The sequence below is a fragment of the Elgaria multicarinata genome, chromosome 13 (genome assembly GCF_023053635.1).
Source record: "Elgaria multicarinata webbii isolate HBS135686 ecotype San Diego chromosome 13, rElgMul1.1.pri, whole genome shotgun sequence".
Taxonomy (NCBI): domain Eukaryota; kingdom Metazoa; phylum Chordata; class Lepidosauria; order Squamata; family Anguidae; genus Elgaria; species Elgaria multicarinata.
In genome coordinates, this window is record NC_086183.1 from 12,645,175 (window position 1) to 12,667,864 (window position 22,690).

A 22,690-nucleotide genomic window follows, 5' to 3' on the forward strand; every position below is an offset into this window, starting at 1 on the left:
ATTAGTGGAGATTTATGTAGTACTATCAGGATTCCACTTTCGTATGGCATCACTACGAAACATATGACCACTACCTAGATCAGAGAGTAAATTCCCAGTTCCCCAGGGACACCTAGCTATGCTCATATAAAACCTGTGTTAAAAGAACTGGCTGACTGTTAGCTACCAAACCATGCACAAGGTTATGTTATTATCCTAGAAAGCCCTAAACAACTTGGGACCAGCAACCCGCCTTCCCTTATATACACCCAGACAACAGTTATGATCCTCAGAGGAGTTCCTGCTGGCCATTCCAAAACGAACGCAATGTCGCCATGAAGAACCTCAGCAGCAGGCCTTCTCTGTAGTGGCACCCACCCTCCCTCAGGGGATTCGGAATGCGGAAAATGTAACATCTTTTAAACGCCCCCTAAAAACCATACCTCTTCACACAAGCTTTCCCTGGACTGCAATTTATCTGATTTTATATTGCACTCTTAAACTTTTAATGTTTTATTGTATACTTATTGTATCTTACGGCTTTTAATTGTGCACTGCCCAGAGAGCTTCGGCTACCAGGCAATATAAAAATGTAATAAATAAATAATTTTCCAGCCACATCCATTCACATAATTTCCAAAGGAAACTTATAAATAGCCCCATTACAGCAGAGATGGGCAACTGGAAGCCAACAGGTGATATCAGGCCCAGGACCTATATGCAATAGGTTATCTTCGGGATACAGGAAGTCGTTTTATATCAAGTCAGGCTAATGATCCACCATATGGTTGCATATGATGGGTGGGGGAGCATATTGCTAACGCTGGTGGTGGTGGGAATATGGCACTTGAGCAGTTTGGTCTAGGGGAACCCAGCTTGCAGGCTCATGAAGTCAAACATCCCCTGCAATAGGGAATGGAAAAGATAAAAAAATATCTTGCTCGATCAGAGCAAAGGCCCATCTAGTCCAGCATTCTATTACCAGCACTGACTGGCCAGATGCCTCTGGAACCACACAAGCACAGCATGGTGAAGGTGGCCCTCCACTGTCTATCTCTAGCAGGCTCAGAGAATGCCGCCCCTGAAGACGGAAGCTCTGTTTAGGTGTCAGGGCCAATAGCCACTGAGTGCCCCTATATTATATGAATTTGTCTATTGCTTAAAAAAAAGTTTTCTAAAACTAGTGGCCACCACCAGTCATTGTGGAAATGATGTATAAGTCAATATGATATATGAAGTAGTATCTTCTTTATTGTCCTAAATCAAGTGCCAAGTTCATTGAGTGACCCTGTGTTCTAGTATTATAGGAGGAAAAAACCCTGTCTCCATCTCCTCTCAAAAACCTGTATCATGTTGCCTTCCCCACTTTCTCTCCCCCACTATCATATTTTCCTTCTCAACTAAAAAGGCCAGAACATTTTAGCCTCTGTTAAGGGAGGCATGTCCCGCTCTGATCAGATGGTAGATTTATCTTAAGGCCTAGCTGGGCCACTCTTCAGACTTTAGGGAAGAAGGCAGTTTCACAATCGTCCTTATCAATTGGTTGGGCAGCCTTCTTGCTTGGTGATGAATACAAGGCATGTTACCTGTACGAGGAGAGGATGTTAAGAGGTGGTGGCATATTACAAACATCGTATGTTTCGAGGACAGGCACGGGGAGAGAGTCTCTGTCAAAGAGCTTTTGGTCCTGAGTTGTGGAGCTTTTGAAAGCTTTCCTGGTGTTAATGCCTTGCAGGGACACTAAGAGGAAAGAAAGAAAAAGGAAACTGAGAAGTCACCTAAAAACACAAGCTAAGCCGGCATTTTCCCAGTTACTGTTCTCAATGCACTTTCTGCAGTTACAACATGGATCCTCGTGCCACTTCTCTAAGGAAGCTTCTTTTCACAGTATCATCCGATACTGTGTTTGAACCCTGGAAAAGAAGTTATCTGCCCAACAGCCACAATACATTGGGTAAGGAACCAGACTGCTGCAGAAAAATTTCTTTAAGTAATAGCAGAATGCTTTTTTCAAAAAACAAAACATGGTGACAGAGCCAGCCCCCTTTTGTCAAAAAGGAGTTCTATAAGCGTTCAGAAAAGCTTAAAGTAAGGATACATTTGATCTGTCCAACCTCCCACAAAAACCCAATTCCTCACTTTTCATCAAATAACCAGTCAATCAAGTACTTAAAAAGTTCCAACAGAAAATGAAGGCTGTGACAAATCCTACTGTCTTCTAGAAATCTCTGGAGTCCAATAAAGCTCAGAAGCCTTATAGATCACAAAGCCAGGTCAAGGTGGAAACCCTCCCCACAGCAAATGCAATGCACTCGCTGGTAATTGTGATCCTTGGGCACTCTGATAATAGCTTGTGTGTTTGCACCTTGAACCCTGTGTTCCTCTTCCTTCTCAGAGATCCTTGCTATTAACTCACATGGCCAGTAGGAAAGGTAAACTGTATGCCTTAATCAGGAGAAAGGCAGAAGCTCTCTGGAGGGAGCTGCAAGGGAAGAGGTACTGTTCCTAAATGAGGTTCATGCATGTACATTCCTGATCTTGCAGACTGGCTAGCAAGTGCCCTTTGCTTTTGCCATTACCATGACCTCCCTATGATACAGCAAGAAGGTATTCTTGATTACATGAAACAAATAAAGGGTGCCCAACCCTTCTTTCAAGTACATGCCAATGCCACAGAAGCCTTTCTCAGCCACAGGTGTGGCTCTTTAGCACAGCTGGATAAAATGTTTATCATTTTGCTCCCTTACCTTCTTCCTCCTTGGGATCCAGCTGAGTGACTTTGACCTGCAGGCGGTCAACTCTCTCGACTAGAGAGCTCACTCGAAAGGCAAAGGTGTTTGCCTGAGTAAAAAGCTCTCCAAATATGTCTTCTGCAAACTTACCTGGAAAGGAGAGAAAGGAGAGCAGAATATTACACTTCTGAATGGTATTAGCCACGTGCTCTTTCCCTCATCACTAAACAAACTGACATGGTCTCCTTCTTAGTTATATTTTGCAATGTACCATAAAGTGTTGCTTGCTAGAGGGGCGCTATATAAATTGTATGTGCATGTATAGGCGCAATAAGATTTTATACGTATTATCACTGCTCTTATTCACAGTGGGGAACAATTGAAAGAGTCACATTTGCTCTCACAACCAGGACATCAGTAACGAGAGAATCCTGTAGAAAGAGAACTGATGGACCAATCTGGCTAAATGTGACTCTTCTGGAGCATCTTTAAGCAAGGAAGTGAAGCTGCATTTGTAAAGATTTATTTGTAAAGACTTTATTTCTTTATTAAAGAAGGCAGTCCTGGGCCAGATAATCATGTTGCATTAGCCTTCATCTTGTGGGTCTGATCTCTTTAGCTTCTGGGATCGTCTGTTAGGCAGGCACACAATTAAAGCAGCAGTCCACTGGGCTCTGGAAATTCTACAAGATTCACTTCACTGCATAGTACCAAAAGGAAATCGCCATCACGCTCTGCTTTCTGTCACAGTTGGGCACAGAGTCATTTCTGACTTGCAGGTGGCAGCACAAAAACAAAACAAAAGCGAGGTGCTTTCAAGGTTGAAAACAACTCTGAACTGAAGGTTTGATGTTCCTGCCCAACTAGATAGTTTCAGCAAATGGCTTGAAGGAAGAAACCTGAACTTGAAAGTTAAAAATAAAAAAAATTAAAGATTTAATTCAAAACTACACAGTACTTGAAGTTTGCATTGATATCCAAGAACCTAAAAAAGGTGTTCAGTAGTTTTGAGAAGCCAAAAAAGCTCAGTTCAGACAACACGTCAGTCAACGCAGTGTGAAAACTCCACTCAATGGTAGAGTTTTAGGAGGTATTCCCCACACAACATGTTCTAACTCCACGGTTGTGTGACTGTAAGCTACTGAGGAGTTGAGTAAATGTGATGTTTCATTGACCCATCGTGATGTCTGATTGACCCCAGAGGGCTTCCATGGCTGAGTGAGCACTAGAACCCAGATCTCCCGACTCCCAGTCCAACTCTTTAACCACTACTCCACACTGACTAGGCTATTATCCACAGAATTTTTACAGGGGATCCAGACCTAGTTGTTTTTCACTTTTACCCCTCCTTGTGTTTTCCCACCAGTTCTTCCATTTTTTTTCCTTTCCACAAAAAAAGGAAAAAGAAAAAAAGAAAAGAAAAAAGAAGAAGAAAAATATAAAGAAAATATCGAGGAAAAGATGGAACAGTTGCACAATGTCTTTTTTTTTGGTGGCAGTAGGATCCCTCTATCTGGAAGTATCATTATTCCTACCTTCATGAAATTGCACCATTCTACTTATACAGTTGGACAGTCATACATACTGGTGTTTCAAGCTATTTCACCATGGAGTAAAAAAGTCTGGGTGTGCATTTCTAGTTGTATTCGCACATTACTGGTATAACTGAGATTTACAGTCTAATTCTAAGCACATGCATCTGGAAGTACACCCAAGGAAGGCTGCAATTCTATGACCTCTCAATCAAAGGTAATTTATCCAAGGGATCTTTTATTGCAGAAATTGTGCTTTATTCTGGGGCAATTCTGACCCTTCCATTGATTTTAGCACATACGCTGTTGATTAACTGCAACACCTGTTCGTGCATTTGAACCACGTTTTATTTTACCGATGGCGTCTCTAGCCCCAAGGGAACTCACGTCTCCCTGGGGATGCAGATATGGGATTTCTAGGTCTGCCAACTTCATAGGTGATCCCTTTCGTATTGGGAGAAACATGCAACGTTGCTTTCCAGCCATGCTACAGTTAAAGCCAAGAGGTGCCACAATTCACAAGACCAGCTCCTTGTAGTCTCTTTTGTGCTGGGGTGAGGCCGGACTGACAGACAAAGGCTAAGATACTGGCAGGCTGAGATGCAAAGCACCTCGGACAGCTTCTTTAGGGTTCTGACTGAACACTGGAGCTGATTTACCATCTCACTGACATCGGAGCCATCAGCCTCCGCTGAATACGAATGTATAAAATCAGAGGCAATGTGAGAATGAATACAGGCTTTACATTTTTTCAGACTCCTGAAAGATGCATGGTAACATGCTAGATCAGAAATTAAAAAGAATCCAAGTGTAGCTACTGCACACAGATCCTTCACCTTTCACACAATCTCCATCTCCTGACCTGTTGGCTTCCTACACATGACCTCTGCTATCACAGGTGCTACTAAAAGATTCCAGATTTGCCAAAAGCCAATATGTTGCATTCTCCATATGATAGATGTTATACTTATTCCATTTTTCTACCTACATAATTTATTCACGTTGCAAGAATTGTGGATTTCTGTTCTCACACTCTGCCATCTCAGACCCCTGCCAATTTAGCACGTTCCTGCTATTCATTTACCTCACTCTGAAACACAAGTGCCTAAGGATTTTATATATATATGAACAAGCAACACTGTGTAGCTTTATTGTGTGTTTCTCTGCCCCAATCATATATGCGAGATTCTAAGAGAACTTTTAATTATACTTTTTAGAGACCATAAAAAACTTTTAAGAGTACATGAAGTGGAACACATTTACAAAACAAGCTCAATCCAGAAAGGACAGATCTTTTCTTTTCTTTTTTAAACGGTGGAAGACTAAAGAACCCAGAAAGTAGACAATCCAACCATCTGAGTCACCCTCTAAAATAAAAAGTTTCCAGGTTTAGAGTATTCCTAGATCCAGCCTAAATTCTGGATTCTTAAGGGACAAATTTGGCCAGCTCCCCTTCTGGATGGGGAACTTACTGATATATTGCATGCTCTGGTAACTACTTGCCTTTACCACTAGCGTATACAGGGGCTGCCCTTGAAGACAATCTGAAAACTTCAAAAGGTTCATAATGGAGCTAATTTGGGGCAACACAAAAGGAACATATTACTCTAAGTCCTTGAGAACTCCACTGGCTCCAATTAATTTCCAAGCCAAACTCAAGGTGCCTGTGTTTGTCATACAGCACTCAGCTGTTATGCAAGTTCCAATACTGTCCAGTTTGTGGTAAATGAATTATTATTAGTAGTAAACACTGATGAGTCATCAGTGTACTAGGGGATATACAGAACAGAGATATGCCACCAACAAACACAGGAATAGTTCACTTCAGGCCAAATGCCTGAGCAGTCTCTGCTCAGTCAGGTGGATTTCTGTTGTGTGTTTTTAAAAAATCGTTATGTTTTAAGAATCTGAAATATTGTTAACGATCTCTTTAAAAATAACCTGGTTTAAAAAGAAATCCGAATACAAGCACATTAAAGCACATACCTAAAATCTCTTCGAACTGGATTGTAATCATCTGAACACTTGGCTGAGATGATTAAATAACCCACAGATAACAGTTGTTTGGGTTGTTTGTGAGCAGTCGGGAGAGAGCGAGAGAGAGCATGGTGGCTCCTGACCGCTCACTCGCTTCTGCTGTTCTAAACAACTCAGGAGCACTCTCTTCAATGCTGAATTCCAAACCAACAACTCTGGGTTGTTGATGGAGAAACAGCCCACAGTTTTAACCCAACCACAAACCATGGGTTAAAAGTCTCAGTTGTTTCTCCCTCGACAACCCAGAGTTCTCAGTTTGGAACTCAGCATGAATGGAATGCTCTTGGATTGTACAGCAAAGTGGAAGCGATGAGCGGTCAGGAGCCAGCACGCTTACTTGCTCCTGCACGTTCACAAACAACCCATGGGTTGTTAACAGTGGGTTGTTTGATCATATGAACCAGTTACAGAATGTTTCAAATGTCAAAAAATGAACTATACAACTTAATTCGAGGTTAAGCATTATAGGTGTCATATGGCTAATGCAGCCATTAAGTCATGAACTGGATTTACTGTTGTCAGTTTCCTACTAAAAGCAAGGACTAACAGGATCCAGAAGACACCCCTCTGCATCTTGTTGGATCATCTACTGAGCCTATATAGGTGGGTCTATTTTATGCCTTCCAACTACATGAGCTCCACATTGTTTTTCGTTCTCACAATATGAACATTTGAGTCTATCAAATCAACAACACGCACGTTTAAATTCCATCTCATGGAAACACACATTTTCCCCCTGGAAATATTCTACAAAGTTCTGGATACTTAGAACCCAGTCTTGTGCATGTTTACTCAGAAATGTTCAACCTTGTACATTAGCCTTCCAATAAGAGAACATGTTTAGTATTCCTGTATACGTATGGAGAAAGGCAGTTAAATAGAAAACTGTGTCAATGAAAGAGGCATGTGATTTATGGGACTGAAGGCTTTGGATTCTGGTCCTACATTATTATATAAAGGTCGTTTAGTAACAAATCAGTATGTTCCAATCATTGTACCAACTAGGCAATATACATGCTTGCTCAGGAAATACACAGAATTCAAGATGAGAAAATTGATGGAAATCAATCCACCCACCCAGGTATTGAACCTTAACACTCCCTGCATAGCCTCAGGCAAATCCCGTTCTGACTGCCTACCTCACAAGTTTGTGAGGAGTAAATGAGTTACTCCTGTAAAATATTTTGAAAAATGAAGTTTGTTGAAATGAGTAAGTTAAACACTTAGTCCAATTCCATAATAATCTTAAAAGGGGTAAAACAAAGACAGACTGGCTGATTTCTCTCTTTACCCACCCCCAGTCTAAAGTTTTAACCCTGACCTTTTACAAGGCTACTGGCCAGCAAAATAAATAGCCAAAACCAGTTGCTCATATTGGTCATCTGTGGAAATATACAACAACAAAAATACCAAATACCAGAGGTATTTGTTTGTAGCCTCTTTGGGGAATTTCAAGTAAGCAATGCAGTATGTTGAAATCCAAATCATTAAGTTCCTGTAGCCTGACAGGATGCTGATAAATGAATACATTTACACTGGACACTGAAAACAAATGAGCTATGCTTGATAATGTCTCAACATACTGGAGCTTCTCAGCCCAGGGTTTCTGCATGCAGGCCATTTAAGAAACCCACCTTGTACTCATCCCATCTGTGCTTCTGATCAAAGTTCACAAAGGTTTCTACCAGGAAAATCTTTTAGCACTACCCATGGAAGACAGATGGGGGAGAAATAGGAACACAAGGAGAGAAGGCAGCTGAATCAAGAGCCCAACAGCTCCTGAGGGCAGCACGCAGCCTTGCCATGGTACTCACTCAGGCTGCCCAGCTGTCGAATGACATTTGCCAGGGTGATGTTGGTCACGCATTCCAGCTCATTCCGAACATTGGGCAATGTCTGGCGGCACAGGTGCCTTGGCTCGATGTTTCTTGTTACTAATGGCATGGTGGAGTAGCTTCAGGCGGCGTTCTGAAAGATAAAAAACATCCCCAAACAGGAAAGGGATTACTCAGCCGCAGATCCCAGGCACAGCATCCATTTCCCTGCTTAGAAATCAGCTTTATCTAAGTCACTGCATCCCTCCCTCCCCTCCACACTCCCAAAGCTACCAGAACTGCAGTTTCAAAATAAGGAGCCTGGTGTTTTGTAGCTTGCTGCAGAGAAGCCAGGAGACCAACTGGACATTTCCCAGATAACAAGAATATAGGGCTGCTGTAATCGGTCCACCAACCATGTGTTCAAAACCATCTAGATGAGCTCTTTCAACAGCCACTGAACATTTCACCAAAGGCTGACAGAAAAACCAACACCACTACTGTTCTGGATTTCATTTGGGAAAGGGTTAAACATTTCTCTCATGCCAGACAAGCTGGGCTCTCATGAGAAAACAGGAAGCGCTTTTAGCTGACCAGGAAGCTTGCTAACAACTGCTGCTTAGCCGGAGGGCTGTGCCATTTTCCCCTAAGTCCCCTGTGATGCCCACTAAGGCGGCTGCGGTTTTCTACATGCACACAAGAAGCTTTGCAAAGACATACAGCAGCGAGTGGCCAATCCTTCTCAGAGGAAGCTCTTACCTCTAGAAATTAAAATACAAGCTTTGAGAGGATTTTTCAGAGAAACACACTTATTTGCACTGCCAGAAAATGATCCTTGGACGCAAGCAGCACTTTACTTCTATTTTATAGAGTTACAGTTTAAAAATACCAACACATGCACACCAAAATAAGCAAGAGAATCCATCTTTTGTTCACTGCCATCCCACCCTATTACAAAAAATAACCACCCAATTCCCAGCAAATCTAGTGGATTTATACTGCCTGTATGCTCAGGTCATTCATCTTCAAGAAGACTGATATTTCTCTCTGAGAAATTTAAGCTCTGATGGAGAACAAAACCAAGTGCTTATGAGATCATCCAACTAGTGAAAATAAAGTACCCTGCAATTTGTTGGTTAATTTCTTAATAGGACAAGGGAAGACCACCACCCCTCCTAGGTCAGACGGCCAACAGCTCTGCCGGAGGAGACAGCTGTCTTATGACAAAGACTCTGATCTGCTGTGGATAGAATGGAAAAAATAAAATCAGGAAGCTGACAGCTTGGGGAACATGGCTTCCTGTCACCAACAGCAACAAACCAAGACTCTTTTTTTTTAAGTCAGCTGTTTGTGCTTGACTTTGAACCACCCTTTTATAGTCTCTGTGGCAGCTGGCAGCTTATCTCTGAGGTCCAGGAGTCATTCCTGGATGCTTTTCTATCAGGGTGTTAAGGGACTGAAGCCGATATTAGCTTTTACTAATTACCTCCCAAGCCAAAAATTTGAATTTCCAAATTTGACCTACCACTGCCGAGGAGTTCAAGATCTGGAGGGCACAGAACAGCATCCAAGGTTTTATGTGTAGCACGAGGTTACAAAAACCTCAAGAAATTAACAGCCTGAGCCAAGAAGAGTTAGGAAATCTTGACAGGAATACATCCACTCTTAATGGGTTGCCTGGTGCCTGGGTATTGCAGAGGTCAGATACTTGCTGTATCCGTAACCACAGCCACCAATAAGGACACATTTCTAGTTATATCTTTTAATAGTCAGAGAATTTGTTGTACTGCTCTGATTTGGCAGGGTAGCTCTTTACCTATTTTATAGGTAGAAAAGAGGCTAAAAGGATTGGCACACGGTCATCCACCATGTTTTTGGCTAAGCCCTGATCTGAATCTAACTCAGCCTAATGGCAGCTGCATATGCATGGTCCTTCACAAACTGTGCAGTGGCAATGTCCCTACAGTCATATTTGCTTGGCTGTTCATGACCACTTAGAAGTTTCCATTCCTGTTGAAGGACGGAACATGCTGTAAACAACATCCCTGTGCTGAGTCTCTTCTGTAATGCTGAGGATCACTCACCCAGCACTGCTAATCATCATATTGTGTTTCCCCACATACAGTATGCCTCATATTACTGGCTGCTTGGAGTGGAGAATGGGGAAAGCACATTGTGACGTACAGAAGATGGAATAAGTGACTCTAAACAATACAGAGAAGAGCAGAACTTTTGATACGAAAATGCCATTTTTTGGCAACTACACTTAAAGTGTGGTTCTACCTTATTTGCACCATCATTTTCCACACACCCCAGCAAAACAGCTATATGTACAGTCACACCTATGGGGCTAGAGACCCAGGCAACAATCGTGTCTGGATTTTCAACTGCGCTGGACACAAACTTCTGGACACAAATACAGAGGAGCCTGGGCCTCACTGAGTCACTTGTGGACACATTCTGGAGCACTAGAGAAAGATCCTTTGGGATCAAAAGACAGGACAAATATCAAATAGATGAATATAAACGAACAGCAAAGACAGAAGGGAAAGAAAAGTAAATGTGCAGCACCTTCTTCAAGGGTCACTAGGCAACAATCCTTGCAACATCCCCACTGTTATTTGTCTTTTTTTTCTTCTGAAGAGTTCAGTAACAAAAACAAATAAAAAGTAGCCACGATTCCAGGAACGGATCAGGTTTAAGAACTCCGTCTATGAGTTTACATTGCACGATCGTGGGAAATGTTTGCAAATAACCTACATACATATTCATGAATTGCAAAGTGTTAAATTGCTAAACTGCAAAGAAAAGCAGCAAGGGCTAATAAAACCAGATTAGTTATTAAAGCAAAATAAAAGGCTGACCGACAGTATATTACAAGGAAAAAGAACATAAAGCTATATACAATCATTTAATTTTCCTAAATTTACTGGTGGTAAGACCATAACGACTTGGCTTTGTGATACTTATAGAAATAAACTCTAGTTCCTGGGTTAATAGGCATTTCATAAATTTCAAGGTTAGCGGAATTGTGTATTGCAATTCTACTAGAAGTGTTCAGAATATGCTTAACAGATTTATGTCTTGTACTTGCTGGTGGCATCCAGAGATATGTAATGTTCTCGTTAACAAAGCCTGTCATATAATTTCTGAAGATATTTTTTTTTAAAAAAATATCCATGACCTCCTTGCCTGTAGGATGGGTAAGACAGGCCTGATGGCAGGATAAGGGAAGAACACTTTGGGCCTGTTCAGACAACACGCTAAGCCATGGTTAGGCATTTTGCAGCAAATGGTTAGTGAGCATGTTTAAACCATGGTTATGTAGCCACCAGGGTTAGGAATGGTTCAAATGGCATGCTAAGTCATGGTTCACATGGCATGCTAAGCCATAATGTTTAGTTCAAAGTGCTTAACCGCTGTGCCTTAGCATGTCATCTGAACAGGGTTAATGGGGAACTGAATCATCCTCTATAGTCCATTTTCAGCTTTAGTTGATTAACTGAGGTGTGAGTTGAAAATTAAGGCCATGCTTGTTTACGTTTTGGTTTCAGTGAGTTACTATAATAAGGATTAATACAATATTTTGAAACCTGATTATTGGTAAATGATACAATGCATTATTTGGTACTATTTCCTTAACCTTTCAAATGTGATGTGCTATTTGATTTTACTCCCCTCAACAACTTCAAGGAACCATATCTCACAAGCTCTTGGTAGCATTCATTCCAAAGAAAGTTACTGAAGCCATGATAAATAATGCACAAGGTAGGTAATATCAGGACCAGACGTGCTATTGAAGATGGTCTGTCCTACTAGCAATGAGGGAAAGTGCTTCTTTCTTAAATTGTAATGCCCACACTTCTTAGAATCTGAAAAATACATCCATACTACTGTTTTGGATACATTCGAATTTAAGCAATTCATTTATTGGTTACAGGGCAGAAGTACGACCAACTAAAATTCTTTAATCAATTGGAAAGCCTAATCAACTCCCCCGTCCACTTGCTCCATCTTTGAGGGAAAGTGCTCTTTCTGGTCTGTATTTTTCTTATTACCTGGAAGCTGGTGTTTCTTTATTATGGTTTTACTGTATTCTTCTGATCCTAAGCATTAAGGGGCAATTCATGAACACTGCACACAAACACTGTACCTGGAGGTTTAGTAAAAATTCAAAACAACATACATTTAAGTCCAGGGTTGTTCCAAAAGTACTCTTTACTCATATAATCCAGAGCCACCAAAAAAGCTTCTGTTAGGATCTGAGGACCCTCAAGCTTCCTATTTTGATGGGATTCTTAGAGCCAAACTACATGATGCAGGAGATCCATGATCACAGATCTCCCAATTTATTTAGTTTTATTCTGAACAGCTGCTGGAGCTACCAGTTAGATCTGAAAAGCAGCGTTAGAAAAGGGGGTCTCCCCTTTTGGGGGAAAACATGGGCAGGATACAGACACCTGTATCTTTGGCAATTTGAAACTAACCACAGCTGAGAGGAAGATACGGAGTAGGAAAACTGTTAAATATCTCTTCTCCTGACATGACTGCTCATGTTGGGAGTTCCCACCACAGATCTCCTGTGACATATGTAGGGATGCTCCTAGATAGAAGACGCAGTCCATTCACCATCAAAGGAGATAGAGAAGTTCAAAAATCAGCTTAAGACTCTGTCCTCTTTAATAAGAACACAATACATCCTATCTTTTAAAGTTAAACTTTATCCTAAGAATACAAGAAAGGCATAAATGTGAAGGGGGAAAAGAGAAATGTGAAAAAAAAAGAGATTAAATGAACAAAAACAGAAACAGAAATGCAAACATAAGCATGCAGCGAAGAAAAAGACTGGGCAGGGAGAATCACTACTCGTTACTAGTCATACAGAAAAAGAGGAACATATTGCTTCACAAACTTTGGGCTGTGCCCTAGTTTTGCTCTATGGGAAATGAGGAGGGGGGATTCTTTTTTGTTTAAAAATGTTAGAAGGCAATGCAAAAAGAATCCCAAGATTCGCCACTTGCTTTCATACCTAGGGCACCATCTCTGTACACCTGTCTCTGAAATGGTCTGCCTCCCATGGCACTAGAAAGGGAAAACAGCCCCAGAGCCACCTGCTGATGGGATGATTCTGGTGCTGTTCTCCCTTACTTACTTCCACCATATGACCTATAGAGGTCTGCCCCAACCTGGTGCCCTCCATATGTTTTGGACTTTAGTTCCCATCAGCAATGGTCAGGCCCTTCAGCCCAAACCATCTGGAGGGCACCAGGCTGGGGAAGGATGGTTTTGACCCATGATCCTACAATAACAGTCTTTCTGACTTGTGGCACTAGGCCAAGCCATACACTGATGTAATCCTAAGTGGTGGCTTATTTCGGCTTTGGAAAGCAGAAATGGCTAAGCTGTGGTCCATGTACATGGTTTGCTGGCTGTTTCGAGGACCTAACAGCAGTCAGAGGTGGAACTTTCTCACTTGCACACAATGCATTGATGATGCAGATTTGGTTGAAGGAAACTTGCCATTACTTGTACGCAGGCATTATTAGGGTGGGTTAGAAATATTACCATGCAGGTGTTCATAAGGTCTCTAAGGTCTTGAGTACCAAAGCGGGGGCTTTGATTGGGAACAACATAAGCATAATACTAACTTGCCCCAGAGGTTGAGTAAACTGTTCGAAAATAATTATGTACACAAGCAAACACATGAGCACACACACATACTCATGTTCCTGAACAACCAAACCAATATATTCTCATCAAAGATCACAAATGCTCTCCCAGAAGAACCATCTCATGTGAATAATCCTTTGGTAACAAAGGACTGAGGCTCCCTCCCACCCTCCACCACCCTCCCCACCACCCACTTGAAAGCAAACACTGAACCCAGAAAGGAAGGAAGCCAATATGCCCCACCCACCTCTAAAATAACTACAAGAAAAGCTACAGATAAGTTTCTAGAGGAAATCAGGAGTCTGTTTCACCAGTTATTTAAAGGGGAGTAAGATGGGAGGAGAGGACAGGGCATGTGTGGAAATCAATAATTGCAGTTATTTTACTGTGAAAAGTTATCTCTTAGACACCATCTGTGTGGAAAAAAACCCCCTTAAAATTAGTATTGCCACATTGGCTGTCTCCTATCAAGAAACCACCCCTCCTCAAAGTCAGGAATCTTTTGGGATCCACACCCAAACGCTATTGCAATGACTCTGATGACATCCCACCCTGCACACTCAAGATAAGAGTCCTTGCGGTACATCTAATTTCAAACAATCCGTTGCCCCCCTCCCGTCGCCCCTCACAGAACCATGCAGCAAAGCAAAGCGGAACATGCCTCCAGCATAACCTCCACGGGGACAGTTATTCAAAATGCCCAAAGGTGGCTTAGACACAGCAGAAGGTTTGGAAGCAAGGGAAGGGGGCAAAAATCACATTTAAAATCCCCATCAGACCGCTGAGTTAGAGGTCTCGTTGCATTCTGCCAACACAGGCCAACTGTTCCTTCCAACCTCTTAAGACAACCAGCTTTAAGTTTTCAAGCTTCCCTCAGCAGTAGCGGTTCCTCTGTGAAACAGCGAGGAAGAGACTGGCTTTAAGTAAATCTGAAAAGCAAGGGGGGAACCAGTAAAACACACAGAGAGACCAGAAAATAAAAAAGGATGTTCTGCAGAAAACTTTTGCCGAGGGCTGAGAGCAAAATTCACAGATGTGGCCACAAAGAGGGGAATGTTGTAAACCCAGGGCACAGTAATTATAGACCAACCTAAAGGAGGCGCATCGGCAATCAGCAGTAGAGTGATAATTATGAAGCAACTGCCACGTGATGCCGCATATTATCCCCTTCCACCTGTAATGAGCATTTACTCTCTCCTGCCACTCCATATCACAGATTTATCTGTCATTAACAGTCCAGCCAGAGCTAGCAGCCAAATAATAATTGGCAGGAAAGGGCAGGAACAGGGCTTTAGCCGGTTCCTCTTTTCCCAACAGTCCAAAGGGGCTTTGTTCAGGGATATCCACCACAAATAAGACAACCCTAAACTCTCTCATTTCCTGCTCACAAGAAGAAGTAGTTACTTTTGTGTGGCCCTTTCTACTCCCTCGGAGCCAACTGTATTTCTCTCCAAAGAACCAGGAGGAGAGTAATATTCACATGGCTCAATGGGCTTGAACACAAGCACTAGGAAAATCCCAGGGTATTGCTCATCCTGAAAAGCACAAGCTGGAATATCTTTGTAGCTCAGTGGGAATCCAACACGTGTAAAAAAGAAAAAAAAAGTTGTTGGGCTGAATAGTCAGTATTTAGTAATTTTGTATTATTCATTTGGCTTTCAGGGTTTTATAAACATAATCTTTTTGGTAAAGACAATTGGAGGGGAAGAGAATAATAACCACAGAAAGAGATGGCTGTACAGTCATTTTTCTACAACCTTGAGGTCTAGAGACTTGGAAAGAAAGAAGTCAAGATGTGTATTAATAAATAAATTGGTATTTATTGCTTAATATAATAAAAACTCTAAACCGTCTGTATTAACAGATGGTGGATTTGTGTACTTGTGATAAATTCCTTACATAGGAGCCTTTCCCAGATGTTGTACTACAACTTCTATTATTGCCAGCCACAGCATGGCCAATAGTCAGGAATGAAGGTAGTTGTAGTCTAACAACATCTGTGGACCCAATGTTGGAAAAAGCGGCTAGTTCATCACTAGTTCATCAGAATGAGAGGAAGCAAGGTCCTATGTAAATATTTACTTAGAAGATGAACTTAAAACCATGAGTAATGACGGCATGAGCCAAGGATAAATTCTGATATTACATTAACTTAATGCAAATAAAATATAGAGTGAGATGAGACAATTTGGAAGGCCCTACATTTATTATTACAGCTTTTTAACTTGCTGCAAGATTTTAACACCAAGTGCCTTTCCCAAACAATTTCAATTGTGTGTACCTTCTGGAAAGTTTCAGGAAGGTGTTACTTTCTAAGGCTTATGAAGAATTGAATAAATCTGTTCAATACTAGGATTTTCTGCTTCAAGTATAACTAGAGATTAGGTCTACAAGCCACTTCTACACTTACTTTTCAGTGCATGCCCAAGAATGTCCTGAGACTAACATTTTCATTATATTTTTTAGAAATTGAGATGAACACAAAATGTAGTTTGCTTGCCAGTAGGAAAATCAATCAGTTTACATGTATGCCGATCATTAACACACTTGAAAAAAGCTAACTTAGACAAGAGTTTAATTCTCAGAACATAAAAGCTCCCAATTAAAAATTGATAGGTGTAGTAATCAATATCCATCAGCCTATAAGACTTCTGGAACCTGTAGGAAAGCATTTCTTGCTTTTACTTGAAATGGATGCTCATTCTTATCACCTGCTAACTACAATCATAAAGATTGTTTTCAGTTATTCAGGAAGCGAAAGCATTTTGTATATTTAATATTGCGATTGCATGCAAGAAAGGATGGAGAAAGAAGTTGACACTAGGGCAAAGCTCTTCCACTTTAGACCTCTGGTTCTGGAATTTTTATTCAATAACTAATGACAGATTAAAACTACCGAATATTCACTGGAACAAGACTTATTACTGCAAGTTTGTTTTTTGCATGAACCACAGCCAACAAGCTAATGACTGACTGGGACAAGGAGTGATTAACAGTCACTCTGGCCACTGCTTGTCTGTTTTGGAGATCAACATTTGTATGAAGTGTTACATTCCTGTTACAAATACTGAAATGGAGAATGGCAGAATGAGCATTTCCCCATAGATATACATGTTGCAAAGCCACAATGCCAGTTTCTTAAAATATAGCCATAGTAAAAGGGCACCCATCCCGTGATATTTTAGTACACCTACACTTGCTCATGAAATAATGAAGTTGTTCTAAGAGCAGATACCTCTAATTTTACACTAATTAATTTTATTCCAAATTTACACTAATGAAAACCAATATGCTACTATCACCATCTAGTTAGTCCATTTTAGCAAGAGAAAGGGGGAAAGGAAAAAAAAGTTGGTGCTCTTGTTGCATATTACGTACAATTGTCCTTGTTACCTACACCACCTCTTAGCCTCGGTTAGGGAGTCACCCAAAGCTAATAGCAACACTCCAAGAAGCGAAAAAGAATCACTTCTCAAGGCTGCACTTTCTAACTGGTAAATCACTGCAGTTTTCTGCCAGTCCATCTTACACCACTTTTGCTTGCACAGCTAATAGGCCAGCTGGCAGGTAACAACCCACATTTTTTTAAAAAAAGAAGTGTGTCGCTGTGAATGAGGCAGGGTGCTGGTACATGATGTGTGATCACTCCCACTTACTAAACAACACTTTCATCTGTGGTTTGTTTAGCATTATGTGCAAATCAGAAACTCTAGTGTTTCTGTATCCTGGCAAGCCAGAGAAATAATCCAACAACAAACTTTCTCTGGCTTGTTGGGGTGGGTGTGCGGGAGACAAGCCAGAGTTCCCGGTTCACACATCAGAGCAAACAACCCAGGGATGGAGCATCCTGAGTTGTTTAGTCATTTCTGCATGCAATGTGAGTGACTGGCCAGCATACTGCCTTGTTCACAACAACCCAAAACTTTTTTTAAAAGTGGGTTGTTGTTACACCATTGTGACCAGATGTTGAGGTGCAGTAGCAAACAGGAAAACAAATTTAGCCTCTGGGTTGGCAGCCAGGGATTATTTCAACTCTGCTCCACTAGAGACTCTAGCCACTTACTACAGCCTAGCCTGACTGATAGCCACAGTTTATTTTGTGCATGTCCAAGAATAGTGCTGTATCTCAGTTGCCATCTGATCTGTGAGGACATGTTCCCTTATTGCACAACTTTGCAAGAATACAGGAAGGAAATGCTAATTGTACGGATGCAAAGCTATAACAATTACCTGGAAGTAAGCCTCACTGAGTTCACTGGGGCTTTCTTCTGAGTAAACATGAAGGATTGTAGTTTAAGCCATTCAGTCTTAAAGTAAGATAGTAAGCCTTCTAAAGTCAAGGAAAAATACATTAAACCCTCCTGATTCCCATGGTGGACGTTCAGGCTACTGCACAGGATTGTTCATCCTTAAACCCACCATACGCCTTTCAGAACCACAACAAGAGTTGCAAAGAGATTAAGAAAACTTGTAAATAACTATTTGCCTGTGGAAATAACATAGACACGTATCTCCAGGTGATCAGACAGGAAAGTATTTGTAAATTGGAAATTAATCCCCCCCCCAATCCATGCCCACCAGGATTCCATAAATAAACATACCTGTGTGTAAACAGGCAGGACGTTAATACACCTTTTTGCAAGCTGGATTACGTTATGTCCATTATCTAAACACATCTGAAGATGGTTCATTCACTCTCATTTGCATGTGGTTGGTATGCTGCTTTCTCCACCTGGGAAATACCCTGTGTCTTCCCAACACTTAAAATTTACATGAGCTGGGTTATAAAACTGTGGTTTAGTTCCCTAAATACAAGGAGAAGCAAATTTATCTTCCTTTTACATACCACTTTCTTACTCTCACATTATTTCTAGCTAGGAATGGCTATCTGCTGTCATTCTCCAGGACATGTACCCAAAATTGTGTCCTATAAGCAAGTCCCTAAAAGCAATAAACTCTTTCCCTTAATTCAGATTTTAAATTATGCACTGCTCGTTCAATAGCAATTCTAAATTACGGGAATAAAGCAGATTTTTCCACAACAGCTCAGCAGCTCTTTCAGTTTCAACTTATGGTTTGTTAATTATATTCTCGTACTGAGTGCCCCCCACCCTTCCGTTTGTTGCACTTGGGGAATACTGGAAAGATAAGTCTTTTCTTAATTATTAAATGTAAATAGCTCATTAAATATAATCCAATTACTTTAATTGTAAGAAAAGGAAGTCATTACAATATGTACATGCATTCTTGCTTGAATAGATTTAATATCTTAAATTAATCATTGCTGCATTCATATTAAGTCAACCTTTGACATTACAAAATCTATGGCATGCAATTTCTTTTTCTTAAAATGTTTTACACATATCGGTTTAGGTTTCATTCTTTTTTAAAAAATGTATTGCACAAATGTCTCAAACATTTGAACTAAGAAACCTATAAATGGCACCAAGATTGAGCAAGGATATGGGCCCCAAATAATTAATATGATATATTTTGTTAAGATTCTATACACAAATTCAAGTTTTATTCCCTCATGATAATCAAACAATTTAAAAATCTGAACAAGCGAGTTATAGGACCCATTATACACAAAATAACCTTGTTACAAATGTCTCTAGTGGTTTCTAGCAATGTTGGATGAGCAGGCTTTCAGCCCAAGGTCATCTTCCCCCACCCCCGCACCCCAAACATCTTAGCCAGTTCCTCCACAGAACAGTTTTCAGGGGAACACAACCCTCTGCATGTTTAGACAGAAAAAGTTCCTACAACTCCCAGCATTCCCCAGCCAGCGATGGCGATGGCCTAAAACACACACTTCTGTAGTTGCTCTGTTGCCTTCATACTTGGCTGTGGGGCTTCTTGAAATAATCTGGCTAGCTGCTAAGAGAAACAGGATGCTGATCTAATCGGACCTTTCTTTTGATTCTATAATACTTATTTCTTACATTCGATACCCATTTGTTGTTGAATTTAGTATAAAGGTATTGCTCAGGACATGTGGAGTTTCCACTAGTAAATTAGCAACCTCAGACACATTTAACAATGAAACAACTCTCTCGCCCAATGTACATTGCCCAAATTATTGAGAGCCAGTATAGCGCACTAGTTAAGAGTGTTAGACTGAGACTTGGAAGACCTGGATTCTAGTTCCCATTCAGCCATGAAACTCAGTGGGTGACTGAGTCTCTGCCTAACCTTCCTCACAGGGCTGTTGTGGGGATAAAATGGAGAGGAGTACCATGTAAGGTGCCTTGTGCTCCTTGGAGGAAAAGCAGGATGTGTATGTAACAATACAATAAAATAAATAAGTACCACATGGCCTTTGAACCAAATTTCTGGCCTTGTCTCCACAAAATAGATATCCTGTAGAGTAACACACTGCTGCAATATGGCAAGATGTCTGGGAGAAAAATCCTTGCCTTTTTGCTACATTGCCAATATCTGCTCTCCCTCTTGAAGCTTAGAAGCAAGCAGAGTACAGCTGAACTTCACTGATAGTTGTACTCTAAAGAGTGGGGTATATAACGAGTCTCCCTAGCCGTTTATCCCTGATGAAGATGTCTGTCAGCCATTTTGCCATTATTTGTTTGCTGCTCTGAACAATTCCCCAATGCTAGACTTTCATGACTTGACTGTTAAAAATTAATACACACACACACACACACACATAAATAAAATCAGGAAAACAGAAAGTCAAAAGAATTTAGTTCTAGCAGGTCATTCATTTTAAGAAATGGTGTGTGTACCAAACCAAGATACGCTTTTGAGAAATCCATATCCACCACATTGAGGGGCTGAAACTGCTAGCTACGGCATTTGGCTCAAACTATATCCCCAATACCTCCATTTGTAATGTCTCCAAACTAGCAACTTCAAGAGATGTGACACAAATACAGGATGTTTAGGTTCACTCAAGTTCCACATAAAGGTAAAAAAATGACAAAGAAAATAACATGCAATAGGAAAGAGGAGAAAATACTCTGGTTTCAGAATTTCCATTCTTACTATCTCCATCTCTTAACAAGCACCTTGAGAGCCATCCAACTACTTTTGAGAAATAAACCAGTTAATTATATATTTTAAAGGTGTTACTGCCATTTAACTATCAGCTAGGCTCTCACTTCTGTAAAACAGAAGCAAGATTATCAAGTTATGAGAATGAGACTTGGAGCAGAGGATGAAACTTGGATTCAGATTTGGAAATCACCTCAAACGCTATCAAGGTACCTCAAAGTAAAAGCATGTTTACATTGGTTGGCAGAAGGCATCAAAATCTGATTGAGGTTAAGCAATGCATCTGACTAAATTCTGGTCAATGTTGGAGAAGGCTTAGAGAGGAGGGCAATTTCTACCATATCTGATACTTCATTCTCCAGATCCTACACCACACAGAAGTTATCCAGATCCTATACCACATAGAAGTTATCATTGGGTATAACCCTTGCTTTAGATTTTTTTTAACTGCTTAAGAATTTTTTTGTATTGTTCTAAAGAACCCAGGAAAACAGCATTAGAATCATCACCAATGTAAACCTGAGATCTAATGTAAACAGCATTTCTAATGTACAAGGTCTTTATAATAGTCATCTTGCTCAGGAACCAGAGGTAACTGAAGCTGCTTTCCAGAAGCCTCTCATTTAGAGCCAGGCTTCACATATGATGCCGCTCTGGTTTCCCAGACATCCCCCCCCCCCCGGCCAATACTGCATTGTAAAATAGGTAGGTCAAGGGCATTTCTCTGGGGAAACAAGAAGCTTTTGCACACACAGAGGTATAGGAAAGCCTTTGTACAACCACCCTTTAGAACATTTCGCCAAAGAAGCTGCTGGAATTAACAAAACAGGATTCAGATGTAGGCTGTTTTACCATGGGAAGTCACTGGCTAAGTTAGCCTGTGAGATAGTAGGTCAAGAATTTGGCCTATGAGTTGCCTTTCTTCTTTCTTCTGCACAGAATCCAGTATCAAGCACATTGAAGGCTTTGCCCCTATAACAAAAGTTTCTAGTTCTCATGATTGTGGAGGCAGTTTTCAATTCATAATTCATAATTATTATTACTATTATTATTTTAAATTGGTTTTCAAATGCCTTTCTCAAAAATGACTCAATGCAACTTACAACAAAATTTAAATATACAAAATTTAAAACTAAAGTTGTTATCCACTAATTCATTGTGACACGATGCTGTGATGGCCTCCGACACGGATGTATTTAAAAAGGATTAAACAAATTCATGAAGGCTAAGGCTAAGTATTAGGGGTCTGCGCTCTGCAAAACAGAGGGTCCGCCAGAGGTCCGATCTCACGGAGTGGATAGTGGCCGTTTTAAAAACCATCAGATCCCCATGGTGTAGAGCAAAGGTTGTTCAGAGCTCCGAAGGTATCTGAAGCATCCGAAGGTTTTTAGGCTTCATGAGGGGTCGTTTTAATGGACTAGAACACTTCTCCAATTTTAGGAGTAGAGCAGACCCGCTTCACACACCCCTACTAAGTATGATTTACAGTGGCATACAGCACTGGTGAGATAGTACTGAACTAGGTAAGACTGTTGACCTGATCAGACAACATGCTAAGCCATGGTTAGGCTACTAACCCTTGTGCAGCAAGTGATTAGTGAGCATGTTTAAAACATGGTTATGTAGCCATCATGGTTAGGAACGGTTCACATGACATGCTAAACCATATGTTTAGCTCAAAATGTTTAACCACAGTAGCTTAGCATGTCATCTGAACAAGGTCTGTGAGGTTAATCCCACCAAGTCATTCTTAGATTGCAGGTGTCGAGTTTAGCTGTGCTACCAGCTGCTGCAACAAGATCCAGATGTATGCAAAAGGGAACTCTCACTTCTGCTCTGTTTCAAACATTAAAAGTTGAATAATTATTAGGTGTTGCACAACGATACCACCACCAGCACCGCCTTCTTTTCC

General features: G+C 40.9%; 1 protein-coding gene across 1 annotated transcript in view; it reads right to left on the reverse strand.

Annotated features, from left to right (window-relative positions):
- Positions 1-22,690, reverse strand: part of WASF2 (WASP family member 2) — a 47,429-nt gene that overhangs the window by 17,135 nt on the left and 7,604 nt on the right. Inside the window, 3 exon segments of the mRNA XM_063140763.1 lie at positions 1,566-1,719; positions 2,727-2,861; positions 8,095-8,248. Of these exon segments, the coding sequence (XP_062996833.1) occupies positions 1,566-1,719; positions 2,727-2,861; positions 8,095-8,224 (419 nt within the window). The 5' untranslated portion in view covers positions 8,225-8,248.